This window comes from Ictalurus punctatus, chromosome 19 (genome assembly GCF_001660625.3).
Source record: "Ictalurus punctatus breed USDA103 chromosome 19, Coco_2.0, whole genome shotgun sequence".
NCBI classification, from domain to species: domain Eukaryota; kingdom Metazoa; phylum Chordata; class Actinopteri; order Siluriformes; family Ictaluridae; genus Ictalurus; species Ictalurus punctatus.
In genome coordinates, this window is record NC_030434.2 from 6,451,911 (window position 1) to 6,466,304 (window position 14,394).

The following is a 14,394-nucleotide window of genomic DNA, read 5'->3' on the forward strand; positions in this document are numbered from 1 at the left end:
CTGCTTATCAGAAACAGGGAAAAGCAGAGATCATCTTGTTCAGACAAAAGCAGCAGTATGAAGTCAGAGATAGCAGGCTGTCACAATGAGACCAGGTGTTCATTTACAATCACTCTCATGCACTCATTCGTGATATTTTGTAGACTCTGTCTGACTCCCTGTCTTCTACCTTCACATGAATTTTAAATCAACACACTTTACTGAACACAAAACAGCATTAAAGCCAATTGTTAGAAAAAATCTGATTAAATAGAATATAGTGACATTTCTAAAACTGGTTTTATTTCCTAACCTGGTGATCTGATATTTATTGGAACTAAAGAGAAATGTACAAATGAGGTTAAATTATTATTATTACAAACTAATGATAATTTACTAGTCTTTTATTTTTTCACAATTTATATAAAAAGTTCATGACTCACCTCAGTGTCTGTAGTTTGTAATGTTTATCATCCTTAAGAGCAGAGAGCAGCTTCACTCCTGAGCCTCCTACATAATTTTCAAACAGATCCAGTTGTCTCAGGTGTGAATGGTTTGATCTCAGAGCTGAAGTCAGAGCAGCACAGCCTTCATCTGAGACACCACAACCAATCAATCTGTACAGAGACACAATGACACACTCTTCACTCTCTCGATCTTAGGCAGGGGAACAACAGCACTGACTTTCCTCTGGTTGTAGACAGTTTCTCTCATTGTGGACTGAGTAACACACACTAGATCTTTAGAAATGTTTTAGTAACTTTTCCTCGCTTCACACATCTCAACAAAATCCCATTTTTAATCAGCGTTCACGTGAACAGATCTTTCTTGAGAAGATCAGACTGTCCGTAATCAGAAGATTAGAACATGTTTTATTATTAATGATTTAAAATATGATCTTACCTCAGTATCTCCAGTTTACAGAGAGGATTCTCCAGTACAGCAGAGAGACTCTTCACTCCTGAGTCTCCTAGTTTATTAGAGGACAGATTCAGTTCTCTCAGGTGTGAGGGGTTTGATCTCAGAGCTGAAGTCAGAGCAGCACAGCCTTCATCTGAGACACCACAATTATACAACCTGTAGAGAGACACAATGACAAACTCTTCATCAACAGATTTTTATCTTGGTTTAAGAATTACTTTAAAGATTATGTGTTTGTAAAATGATTTTATTATTCAGAATGACATGAGGATTTAATATCACCTGTTTATTCTAATTAACAGTGTAATTAAAATGATCATACTGAGTGTTATATTAAGTTTCTCTCATCTAATATCTCTCTATATATTTATATTATTACAGAATGAAGGAAGTAAAAGTCTGAATCATCATGAAAAACAAACACTGTCATGAATTAAAAGATACAATGGATAAATTATAAAAGTATAAAACATTAATTGTGAAGAGGATTAACACTCATGTCTTTTCAAAACCAGATTACTCACTGATAACTTATTGTTAAATAAAAATAAATAATCTTCCTCCTCAGTACATTGATGATGAACCTAAAACTTCTGCTACAGTCTCACTATTAGAGAATGTGTCTTACTGAGGAGCAGGTCATGTGACTCTCAGAGAGATGATCTTACTTCAGTTTCTCCAGTTTACAGAGAGGATTCTCCAGTACAGCAGAGACACTCTTCACTCCTGAGTCTCCTACATTATTATAGGACAGAATCAGTTCTCTCAGGTGTGAGGGGTTTGATCTCAGAGCTGAAGTCAGAGCAGCACAGCCTTCATCTGAGACACCACAGTACTGCAACCTGTAGAGAGACACAATGACACACTCTTCATCAACAGACTTTTATCACGGTTTACTTGCTATGATGATGATGTGCCTTTCATGTTGGACTTTCTGATCTCTCTTGACCAGTCACAAGATATAATTATCACTGACCAAAACATTATCACTGTTCAGTGGCTCCCTTAAAAAACTCTACAGGAATCCTGCAGGATTTTCATTTCTCTGCAGGATGTTTGCTGGAATCCTGGAATGATGAAATCCTGCAGGACACATTGACAAACTGTGCAGGATTTTCCTATAGGGTTTAGGATGGAGCAGTACAATAGAAACATGCAGGAATTTCCAGCACGCTCGCTGCACAAGGGAAAACTCCTGCAGGATTTTATCATTCCTGAAGGACTGCTGCTCACCTCCTGCAGAAACAAAATAAAGTTCCCAAGTACTTAATCTATCCTGCAGGACGACTTCTTATTTCATTTAAATGAAAAAAAAATAAATAAAATTCTGCAGGTTATGTATTCAACAAAATTAATTAAATGGTAGATCTGCTCTGAGCAGGAAAAACACGCTGCTTAAACAGTGGTAGATCAGTGGTTAAGATGTTGGACAAAATATTGTTTCAGAAGAAACCGATAAATCACACGAATTGTTTCAGCTAAGTATTCTTTTAAATCTGTTAGGAGAACCATTATAACTGTCAGATTATTATTTGGTTGTGGTGATATTTAAAATATTTTTATTCAATTGATGATTTTAACAGAAGAAATAGTCAGAATGGACCACTGCCCCATCAGATTTTTATTAAATAAATTCATTCAGAAAGTCTTCAGATTTTGAGTGAAAAAAGGAAACCAGGCCTACTCTAATTCCTGTGATTAATGATGACGTGTACAGACACAGACATCATTTTGTTTTTATCACAGTTAAAATGACTTTGTTTTGGCGTTGCCCCATGCACTCCTCAACCAACTGCAGTTCTGTTCTTCATCTCTCAGATGAGTCCAATCTCCACTCTGACAGCGTGCTCCAGTGTTAACACAAACTGAAACACATTTCATCTTATTATATCCTCTGATTACAGTGTACAAGAGTCAGGGGGGAAAGACACAGTGTGGAGTCTGTTTCAGAGAAGGTAAACTCTTTATTGAACTAGTCTGTTACACGGATACACACCACGCAGAAATGTTACTGAGCAACGTCACTCAATGCAGCTTCTTAAAGCAGCAGCTCCTAGAGAGTGAGAACTGATTTTATAAAACATTCATTCTGAGGAGAATTAACACTCATGTCTTCTCTAAACAAGATTATTGCTGATAATTTATTGTTAAATAAAATATTCCTGGATTATAAAGCTAATCTTTGACCTGGCTCAGGAATGTTAGACAGGGATATGCATGTATGTATGTGTGTGTGTGTGTGTGTGTGTGTGTGTGTGTGTGTGTGTGTGTGTGTGTGCGCGCGTGTGCGTGTGTGGGCTTGTGTGAAAGAACCCAGAGAACACAGAGTCTCAGGAAACTCGTTGTCAGAAATAATCACAGTGCTTTTGTCTAAAAAGTAATTCAGGGACCTATTACCACAGCTTAATTAAATTTGTGATTGCAAGATAAAAATTCTAATTTACTGATTTGATTAAATATTTAAAGTTGTAAACATTGTTTTGATGAGACGTGTTGACATAATAATGTTGTTAATTACATCAACTTAATATTGTGTATAATTTAAACTGAAATTTCTGCATTAATTGACTTAAAACAAAATTTAAGTTGCCGTGCATTTACATTTATTCATTTAACAGACGCCTTTATCCACAGCGACTTACAAATGAAAGAATACAAGCAAAGCAATCTATCAAGCAGAGAACAATTCAAGCAGTGCTACCACACAAAATCTATTAATTGAGTTCTAGAAGAAAGTAGTAGCCTAACGAAATGAAGTCTTGATAATTTCAAGTCACTAATGACAAGTCCCCTCCCCTACCCATTTAACATGTCTGGACAAATTCAGACAGTTAAGACTGTGTTAGAGGACCTGTAGACTGGACAAATACTATACAAAGGACATTTCAATGCGAGTATCATTTCACTTACAATTAAATTCTACTAAAGCAATGAATTTGGGACATATTCTCAATTGTGATATGACCAACGGTGGACTCGTGTATAGGTTAGGCTACACCTGCTAATACAGTTGATGGACCATTTTGCACAACTACACGTAGCTAATGCTAGTCATATTTAGCAGAGTAATTTGAATATCTACTCTTAGTTTACCATGGCAGTGGATAAGAATGATAAAGTTTAATTTGACAAATCTGCTCATCTACAGACGGCTTTTCATTTGTGCTATAGGAAACAAAAGCATGATTACATTTCTGCTTATTCGTGTAAACGTCAAGTACATCGTGTAAACTAATTTCATGTATTGATACATTATTTATTTATTTTTAAAAAATCTTTTGTCATTCACAGATATAGCCTTCTAGCTCCATTGTAGACAGTTTGCTCTTTGAGCAGAATTAGCAGCCTTTGGACTGTGGATAGTTCTATGAGAGGGATAAATGTAGCAGACGCAGAGTGTTTCGCTTTTGTCTATATTGCTCATTTCATTCAGTACTTTTATGTCTATAAAACCTACAGAGATGTTAGGTATGATATTTGTATTGTATATCACACTGGATTTTAGTTACTATTGTTATACAACATAAAGGTAGTCATTTCTCCTGGTTTAAAAGACTGTATTCTACTGGAGAAAATCTAAATGGAGCAACGGAATTTTAAAAATGATTGTCTACTTAACAACTTGTGTTCATAATTATGGTAATTAAGTACATGACACTTAAATTCCTTTTAAATAATGTGAAAAGAAAGTGTGTTTGTGTGTGTGTCATATTTTTGGTTGGCTGTGTAAAGAAATTCATTATTAATCATTTGCTTATTTTTTCACCAGCCGTGTGTGTGTGTGTGTGTGTGTGTGTGTGTGTGTGTGTGTGTGTATGTGTGTGTGTGTCATAATTTGTTTGGATGTGTGTCTGTGTGTCATATTTTTGGTTGGAAGTGTGTGTGCTTTTATAGACAGGGTCATATGCATGCGTGTGTCTCTGTGTCTCTGTGTCTCTGGAATACATCGGAACGGGGTTTTACGGGGTTGACCTTTGACCTAGGCATGACTTTCAGAGTGCTCGACTTTTGTATAATTGGAATGTATGCATGTGTGCAACGTGTGTGGTGTCTGTGCATGCGCGTGTGTTTGTGTGTGGAATTGACCCATTCTATGTGAAAGTAAAGAACGTGTGTGTGTGTCTGTAATGCATGGGAACCAGATTTAACATAACTATTTTTTATGATGCTAACATAAATATATATATTTATGATGATGACCCCTTTGAACTGTCAGGGTCATTAAATTTTATGATCTTGACCTTTGACCTAGACCTGTCAAAAATAAGGTTACAATATATACAAACTATTGCTCTCTCTTACATACATCTGACCCAAAGACTGAAAAATCATCAGTGTGCAGTGAAACGAAACAATATTCCTCCTCAGTACACTAATGATGAAACTAAAACTGCTTCAGTCTCACTATTAGAGAATGTGTCTTACTGAGGAGCAGGTCATGTGACTCTCAGAGAGATGATCTTACCTCAGTGTCTCCAGTTTACAGAGAGGATTCTCCAGTACAGCAGAGAGACTCTTCACTCCTGAGTCTCCAACATTATTATCAGACAGAGTCAGTTGTCTCAGGTGTGAGGGGTTTGATCTCAGAGCTGAAGTCAGAGCAGCACAGCCTTCATCTGAGACACCACAATTATACAACCTGTAGAGAGACACAATGACACACTCTTCATCAACAGACTTTTATCTTGTTTACTTGCTATGATGATGATGTGTCTTTCATTTTGGACTTTCTGCTCTCTCTTGACCAATCACAAGATATAATTATCACTGACCAAAACATTATCACTGTTCAGTGGCTCCCTTAAAAAAACTCTACAGGAATCCTGCAGGATTTTCATTTTTCTGCAGGATGTTTACTGGAATCCTGGAATGATGAAATCCTGCAGGACACATTGACAAACTGCAGGATTTTCCTATAGGGTTTAGGATGGAGCAGTGCAATAGAAACATGCAGGAATTTCCTGCACACTCGCTGCACAAGGGAAAACTCCTGCAGGATTTTATCATTGCTGAAGGACTGCTGTTCACCTCCTGCAGAAATAAAATAAAGTTCCCAAGTACTTAATCTATCCTGCAGGACGACTTCTTATTACATTTAAATAAATAAAAAATCTGCAGGTTATGTAGTCGACAAAATTAGTTTAAAAAACAGTAGATCTGCTCTGAGCGGGAAAAACACACTCTTAACTCTTAACGCACCAACACACCTACAACACACAACTGGCAAAACGGCTAATTTCATGCTCAAAATCACACACTGTAAACGAAACTCCAACACTAATTTTCAAAATAATACACTAACACAATAAACTATGTTTACCAAATCACTAACACATGTTCTCTTCCAGCAGGAACATTTAGTCAGTCATAGCACAATGTCATAAAAACACTAACATCAGATGGAATTACAAAAACTGCATAATTTTATATGTGTCAGGTCTGCCCTTATACAATAGACAGTATATTGTATTGATCATAGATTGTGCCGTGCAACACAGTTTCTTTTGAAGCCTCTCTACATTTTTGATTTGTTGGGTTTAGTAAATGCATGCATTTTGTTTCTTTTGCTGCAGAAATTCAATACAAAAAATGAATCCCATCTCAGAGTAGCTGTATAGAATGTACAGTTTATGAAAAAAAGAAGACAGACAGAATTGCTGCAGTAATAACTCTATTTACAACAGGACATTACTGCAAGATAACAAAAATATGCAATATAGCTGCTGTTTACTGTGTGAGAATACAACATATACAAACAGAAAAAGACACAGAAGAAAAGTAAACAAAAAGAAAGAATTAATATTCTAATCTGCCATACAGGCATACAGTCACTGTACAGTAATACATGGTAAAATGACTGTATTTACACTTTGCAGTGAGTGGAGCTCTTATACAATATCCTACCTGGTGGTTTCTTGAAAAATCCAGACAATGGATGCCACTGTGTCCCGGTTGAGATTCGGTTGTGCTCATTCACCAGCCTCTTTGTATGATAGCCCGTGGTTTATGACATGGTCTATGACAGTAGCTCTTATTTCATCAGGTACCCTAGCTCTGGCCCTTCTCTGAGCACCACCACGCATTCTAACTGCTCTCTCTCTATGTTGTTCTCAGCCTTGCCCTTGTCCCACTCATCTCCCTGGTCCTGGTACTCATCTTCCTCTCCCTTGTGTAGGCATTTTTCTTACTTTCTTTTTGTTGCTCTATATGGTCCCGTTTCCACACAAGATCAGCCCAAAGAGGTCCTCTTTTGCTGTATACCATATACCATATGGTCATGCGACTGAAAGAACCTCAACACCTGAGTGCGTTTCCTAGATGGAAATCAGCTGTGATTGATCTATTTATATAACTTCAATCAGCTGTTTCTCAGTAGCAATGGAATAAAATACAGGGGATATATGGGTTTCAATTCACAATATGAACAGCTGTTCACTTTGACTTTAGCCTATAAGTTAGGTTTAGAACATGATGTTATCTGTTCAGACACACAGTGTGAAAGCATTTGTAAATTTGGCTGTACAAATCCATTGCTTGGGTCTTGATTGAGCTTGTGTGTAAAAGAAGTTCAAGCATTTTAAATTTGTGTTAACTGTATGTATTTTGTGTCAAAGCAACAAGAAATGTGTTAATTTTATAACCTACACAGATGGATGTTGTGCTAACTGTGTTAAGAGTTTAGTAAAATTGTTAAAAGTAGTGAAAAAATTGTCACAGCAATTGTAAAAAAAAAAACTGTAAAAAGAATATGGTGTACTAAATTATTGTTCTGTTATGTATTTACACAGCGGTTAGCGTAACGTCAGCACACTTACTATCAAACACGGCAAATTATATTATTTACACACAGCGGTTAGCGTAACGTTAGCACACTTACTATCAAACACGGCAAATTATATTATTTACACACAGCGGTTAGCGTAACGTCAGCACACTTACTATCAAACACGACAAATTATATTATTTACACACAGCGGTTAGCGTAACGTTAGCTCACTTACTATCAAATGCGGCTAGTTTTATTATTTACAAAAAATTTCTTACATTTCTGACCAAAACATTACCACTGTTCAGTGGCGATTCCAGAAGTTGAACAGAGGGTGGGCCTGGTTAAATCAGGGTGGGCAGAGGTCTGAAAATAAAACTCAAAAGCCAGCAGTCACTCAAAAGAACTTACATGACTGCAAAAAGTGGCCAATGTGCTGAAAGTCTTTCACTCAAGAGGTTTGTTCACTTGCCAGTTGTTTATGTAGCACACACACACACACACACACATACACCCACACACACACACACACACACACACACACACACACATCTAACAGAAAGTCACAAAATGAAACTGGTTGCACAAAATAGGCTGATAAAATGAGAGATGTTTGTACTGCTGTGTTTTACAGGAATTTTTCTCATTAAAAACTAGAAATTATTTTCAATGAAACACCAGCTACAACGATCCAAAATGCTACAGCAGCCTATGTGAAATTAAATCACACACCTAGGGCAACTTTCCCAATTAATACTGACACAAGCATAAACAAATTCGCGTTGCACTGCCTTTCAACATTTTAACATTAGTCTACATAGACTACAACAGGAAGTGAGGAAATGTGCAGATTCACCCTGTGAAGTGTCGTAGTTACATAAGCAGACAGAGACCAAGAGGTTTATTGTGTTTAACTGGTACCATTTACAGGCATAGCAGTTCATACTTAGCATTTTTTTTATTCAAACATAACTTTTCTTATAGACTCTTAAATCATGAGGTATATAAAATATTTAGAATATATCTATGAAGTGTAATCAATATGTATAACTAACTTTTGAATAGGTTAATTAAGTGCACTCAATATGTAACCTACATTTAGAATTAGTACTTAAAGCATAATCGAATAATCTGTATGGGTTAAAAAGCATAATCTATATGTATAATCAATAGTTAGAAGCATAATCTAAATCCATAGAAGAATGTTTGATCAAGTTATATTCTGAGTGTGGATTGAGTTAGAAGAATTCTGTATCTAATCTAAAACTATAAAACACTTCCAACAGGTGGTATTCTAAGTGTGTAAATTAGGTGCTTTGTGTTTGTCTAAAGCAAATTCATTCTATGGTAGTAAATTAAGAACTTGTGTTTGTCTAAACGCAGCATCACTCTGTGGAAATAAATTAGACACATTCCAGAACTGGGTTTCTGAACTAAGCCCCCTAAGCTTGCAAATCAATGACAAAAGAAGAGATAAGAGTTCAAGGGAAAAAGTACCAAGATGAGGCTATAGGGTGAAATACGTGACATAGTAAAAAACCCAGGTCTGGTAAAACTTTTAAAGAACATACAACTGACTATGCATGCACCACAAAGATAAGGTATCATATGGATGGGAATAATTAGTTAAGGCAATGGTGTTTGCCTTAAAAAATCTGTTCTAGAAAGAAAAGATGAATGCCACACCTAGGGATAATTTTACTGCGTCAGGGAGGTATATAAAGACATGCTTGTGTATGTGCAATTTGGACTCTCTGCAGACAGTCACACTTTGTTGGTTTTCAATAAAGTTTACTTACTTTTTGACATCTACTAAACTTTCTGTCTCTGAAGTTTTTTACTTAGGATAAAAAGGTTGATTTTATTCACAACAAATTGGTGACCCTGACGTGATCAGTCTAGGAGCAAAGAGGGAGACTCTGCCGGCGAGGCTGACCCTGGAGAAGCCGTGCAAGTGTGGCCACTCAAAATAAGGTATGCAGTCTTATGCTTTCTTTCTGGATAAGTACTTGCGTAGGTTTCCTATGGGTCAGCATGAGACGGTGTTTTTTCCCCTCACAAAAGCTCCTTCAAATTATGACCTAAATTTAGAAAAGAGGGTTTTTTTTAGATCTCAAAAAATCAAAACTGCATGCAGTATATATATATATATATATATATATATATATATATTATGTGTGTGTGTGTGTGTGTGTGTGTGTGTGTGTGTGTGTGTGTGTCTGTTGTAGTGTTTTGTCTTGAGCAGTATGTCTGTAAGCCTGCAGTGTCTATGTGAAAAATGGAGTCAGATAGAACACTGAGGAATGAGGATTTGACACTCGAGGCCTAACAGTGATATACAGTGAGTTGGCTGAACTGCTGTACTAGTAGAAGGATCTGTACACTGTGCCAAGGGGGTTAAGAGGTGTGTTATGTGTTGTGAAGTTTCTTAGAGAAGACGTGCTGCAGCGGATGTGATGTTCTAGGGAGAACGTAGTGTTTAAAAGTTCTAGGGAGAACGTGCTGATAAGACGTTCAAAAGACAGTGAACGCATTGGGCCCAATAAACCCCAGGTGGGGTCACGCGAGAGGCGTGCTGAAGTGGGATATGGGTGCAAGTCTTGTCTGTCTATGTTTAATTGTTATATGTTGTATATTTGCTATGCTGTTTATCTGCGCTGAATGCTGGCTGTCTCTGCTATATGCTCATTATATCTGCTGAATGCTGGGTATGAGTGCTGAATGCTGTTTTCATAGGCTGATGGATGTTTGAGAGTTCTATAGGTGCTGAATGTTGGTTTAAGCATTTTTTTCTTTTTCCTTTTTTCTTTTTTGGAGTAGACTCGTCTTATTTCTATATTTTTTTTTTCTACATTATTGTTTTATTTTTTTATTTTTATTCTTTTCCATTATTATTTTGTTGAGTGTTTGCTCCTAGTTTGGAGGCTGTACGGTCATTGTCTACTTCTCTTAAGTGAGTTTCTGGCTGGCTGGCCACGTGACTCCGATCCATCCGCGGCTCTCTGTGGGTGCGTCTTTATCAATTGACACTGAACTGTGGTATCGTAAAACTCCACATTGATCTGAGCAGGAAAACGCTTCAATTCTGTTGAGTCAGCGTGTCTGATTTCTTCATTTTTGAGTGACGTTCTCCTGTGGTAAGGATTGCGGTGTTGTGGGGTTCGATGCTGTGGCAGTGTACGATTGTTAGACTCTCCCCGGTGAGTGAGTGCTGGATAGGAGTTGAGGGTGTCCATGCCAAGCGAGATTCCACTTGGGTGAGGGGCAACCTCCCGGGACCTCCCGTGTATCTTCCTTACATTAGGAAGATATCACTCTGTTCTTACTAGAATAAAGTGTGTAATTGAGCTCCATAATTAAGGAGACATGTGTGCTTGATGAGCTCTGAAAATTAGTTTTGGAGACAAGTGTGAATGTTGCATTGATCAGTGTATCTATATGAGCTCCATACATAAGGAGATAGGTGTGTTTGATAAGCTCTCAAAATTAGTTTTGGAGACAAGTGTGGGTGGAAGCCTCAGTGTGCATCTGTGTGTGTTCCTCTCTGCGCGTGGACACTGTGTGTGTGTGAGTGTGTGTGTGTGGTCCTCAGGTTGAGAGGGGTAACACAGAACTCTGCCTTTTCATTGAAAGTTTGATTCTGGTTTGAGTGTCTGTATCATTCGTACCGACTGTGGTGTGTATCATAATTAGTTTTAAGAAGAAGAAGGAATCTTGGAACAGCCAAGAACTTGTCATTGTAAATATTTTGGACATCTGCCTGATTGCCCATTGTGTAAATCACTTGGAAACTCTAAGCCTGTAATATATAAAAATATTCCTAAAAATTGGATGTGTAGGCTTTTTGGTCATTTACCTACATGCAGGTTGTGTGATCTAGCTGGGGAGACACAACCTTTGTTGAAAAAATTCATGATCTGCTGTATTTCTGCTAATTGAGCTTGGGTATTACATATTTGCCTAAACTCACATTTTGTTATTTAGGCTGAGTGATACATATCTAATTCATTCTTTTCATTTGTACCAGCTGTAAAAGGCAGGCATGAAGATATGGTCAGCCTCTGCTCTAAATCACACAATGAGTTCTGTGACTATGTGGCTCATGCTGTCGAACAATATAGAAAAAGTGAGCAAAAACTGAAATCCCAGGAGAGAAAATTTCAGCGAAGACTGGCACAATTACAGCTTAATGAACTGACGACCAAAAACAAAAAAAAAAGCTACAGTTCCTGACAAAGAAGAAGCAGGACAATCAGCTGTGATGAATACATCTCCCCCACCTGCTGTTCAGTCAAATCCTCAGGCAGCTCCTCGTACACCGCAGCAGCAACCTGATCCTATCATTAATGTTTACCAGCATCCATACAACATGAACTGGCAGAGAAGGCCACCCACAAGATGACAGAGAGGAAGAGGCAGAACTACTGCCGGTCCTCCTGGAGTATGCTGGGGATGCGGCCAAAGTGGACACGCAAGACGTCATTGCCCCACCAATCCACGGCCCCAGCCTCCCGGGGGTAGAGGGGAGGGGAGCCAGACTCAGACCACTCGGGAACCTCTATACAGCCCGATCAATCCGTGGGGAGGGCCAAATCCGGGTTATTAGAGGTGCCCAGGGAATCCTATTGGGGAGGGTCAGTTTCCTCTTATAACAACTAATGCTGATCAAGGACCTATGCTGCAGATTAATCTTGAGGGCAGAAGTACACCCATGATGATAGACACTGGAGCTACTTACACATGTGTAAGTCCAAATTATGCCTCTCACCTCCCCTTGTCTGGCAGATTTGCTAAGACTGTAGGATTCTCAGGACACCCGCAGCTAATTCCAATGACAGCTCCAGTTTGTCTACAAGCCAAAGACGCTAAGGTAAAAATACCAATTTTATTATCAGATCACACTCCTGTCAACCTATTAGGCAGAGATGCGCTTTGTAAATTAAATCTCCAAATTTGGTGCTCCCCAGATGGAGTATACATAGATAGCAAGGGAATCAACACACAAATGTTTCTTTCAGAAACCAAAGCAAATGTGTATTGGTTGGGAAAATTGGATGAGAATGTAGAGAAAAGCCTTAGTAGGTGGGGGGGAAATACATTGAGGCTCAGATCTCTGGAGATAAAAATAACGGAAATTGCATTTCATTGTACTATGATTTATGATACAGTCTGTGATCCGGAAATTGAACAACAGTGGTTAAGCAGAACAAAGGAACATAAAGTTCCTATGATGTCACAGTACATCATCATAGGGGCACCTGGGGCGGCTATGCAAATTGACAATTGTAAATTCATTGACAACTGGTTTCAGGTTCCAAATTCAGTACCACATGTGACACTTTATGTAAATAATGGATGGGAGTCAAAAGACTCGGGGCCTATGATGAAGGAGGCAAAAACAGCTAAGTGGGAGAGTACAGAGAATCTTTTGATTTTTCAATCTGCTGACAAAACATTCCTTAAAATTATTTGTGCTACTGTCATGGTAGGAACTCCGCAGGAGATAGTGATTGGTGACAACACCCAAATACAGATGTCAGAATCACAGGTGGTAAACTCTAAGATGGCTGAGTTGCTAAAAGACATGGAAGATCAGGTGCTAATTGAACTGTGGCCTCAGCATGATACTGATGTGGGCCTGGTGAAATCTACCAGCCCAGATAAAATAGAATTAAAACCAGGTGCATGCTTGCCACGAAAAACTCAATATCCATTGTGCCCTGAGGCCGAACAAGGTATTAAAACAACCAGTGAAGGGTTAATCCAGGCAGGCGTGTTAATTGAAACATCCGACTATTGTAACACCCCAGTTTTACCCATTGCAAAGTCAGACAAGTCAAAATGGCGTCTAGTACATGATTTGCGAGCAGTCAATGAGGTAGTACGAGGCTGAGGTTCCTAATCCACACACGCTGCTGACAACTGTTCCTCCTGATGCCAAGTATTTCACAGTAATTGTACTTTGCCCTGCTTTCTTTAGTGTTCCACTGGCAGAGGAAAGCAGGCACTTGTTTGCCTTCACATATGCTGGTAAGCAGTACACATATACTAGAATGCCTCAAAGCTTTAAGCATTCACCACATGTGTTTAATCAAGTACTGAAAGCTGATCTCAATGATCTTTGTTTGGACAGTTGTCTCCTTATGTACGTTGATGATTTATTAGTTTGTTCCTCATCACTCGAACAATGCCACAGAGATTCTATCAAGGTATTGACTAAGTAGGCAAAGGGAGGACACAAAGCCTCCAAATCAAAATTGCAGTATTGTCAATCACAGGTAGAGTACTTAGGATGATTGATTACATACAAGACTAAGGCTATATCCCCAACACAGCTTGAAGGCATAAGTAGTGCACCACTGCCGCAGACTGTAGGACAAATGATGACTTTTTTGGGCATGACTTGGTTTAGCTCAGACTGGATAGCCGACTATGCGATAAAAACAGGTCCATTAAGGGCACTCATGAAACAAGCTGAGCATCAAAATTTGCGTGATCCATTACAATGGAACACTGATGCTCTAATAGCCTTTGAATCATTAAGAAGGGAACTTCAGGTTGCACCCGCACCAAACCCTTTCATCTATACGTAGCTGATTGGGCTCAGGGATATGCCTGTGCAGTTCTGATGCAGGAAACATGTAGGGGTAGGAGAAAACAGCCCATTGCATATTACAGTACCAAGCTAGATAATGTAGCACAAGGTTATCCCCCATGTTATCAACAGG

The 14,394-nt window shown here is 38.4% G+C and overlaps 1 protein-coding gene across 10 annotated transcripts in view; it reads right to left on the minus strand.

Moving 5' to 3' along the window:
* LOC108280067 (NACHT, LRR and PYD domains-containing protein 12) overlaps positions 1-14,394 on the minus strand; it is a 353,895-nt gene that overhangs the window by 308,923 nt on the left and 30,578 nt on the right. For 8 of the 10 annotated variants that reach the window (XM_053688261.1, XM_053688256.1, XM_053688259.1 and 5 more), the window contains 3 exons: positions 5,366-5,539; positions 1,569-1,742; positions 883-1,056 (listed from right to left, as the gene is read on the minus strand). In XM_053688261.1, the coding sequence (XP_053544236.1) occupies positions 883-1,056; positions 1,569-1,742; positions 5,366-5,539 (522 nt within the window). Of the gene's footprint in view, positions 1-422; positions 597-882; positions 1,057-1,568; positions 1,743-5,365; positions 5,540-14,394 lie in introns of all 10 variants that reach the window. The other 2 variants (XM_053688262.1, XM_053688263.1) reach the window with 2 other exon arrangements.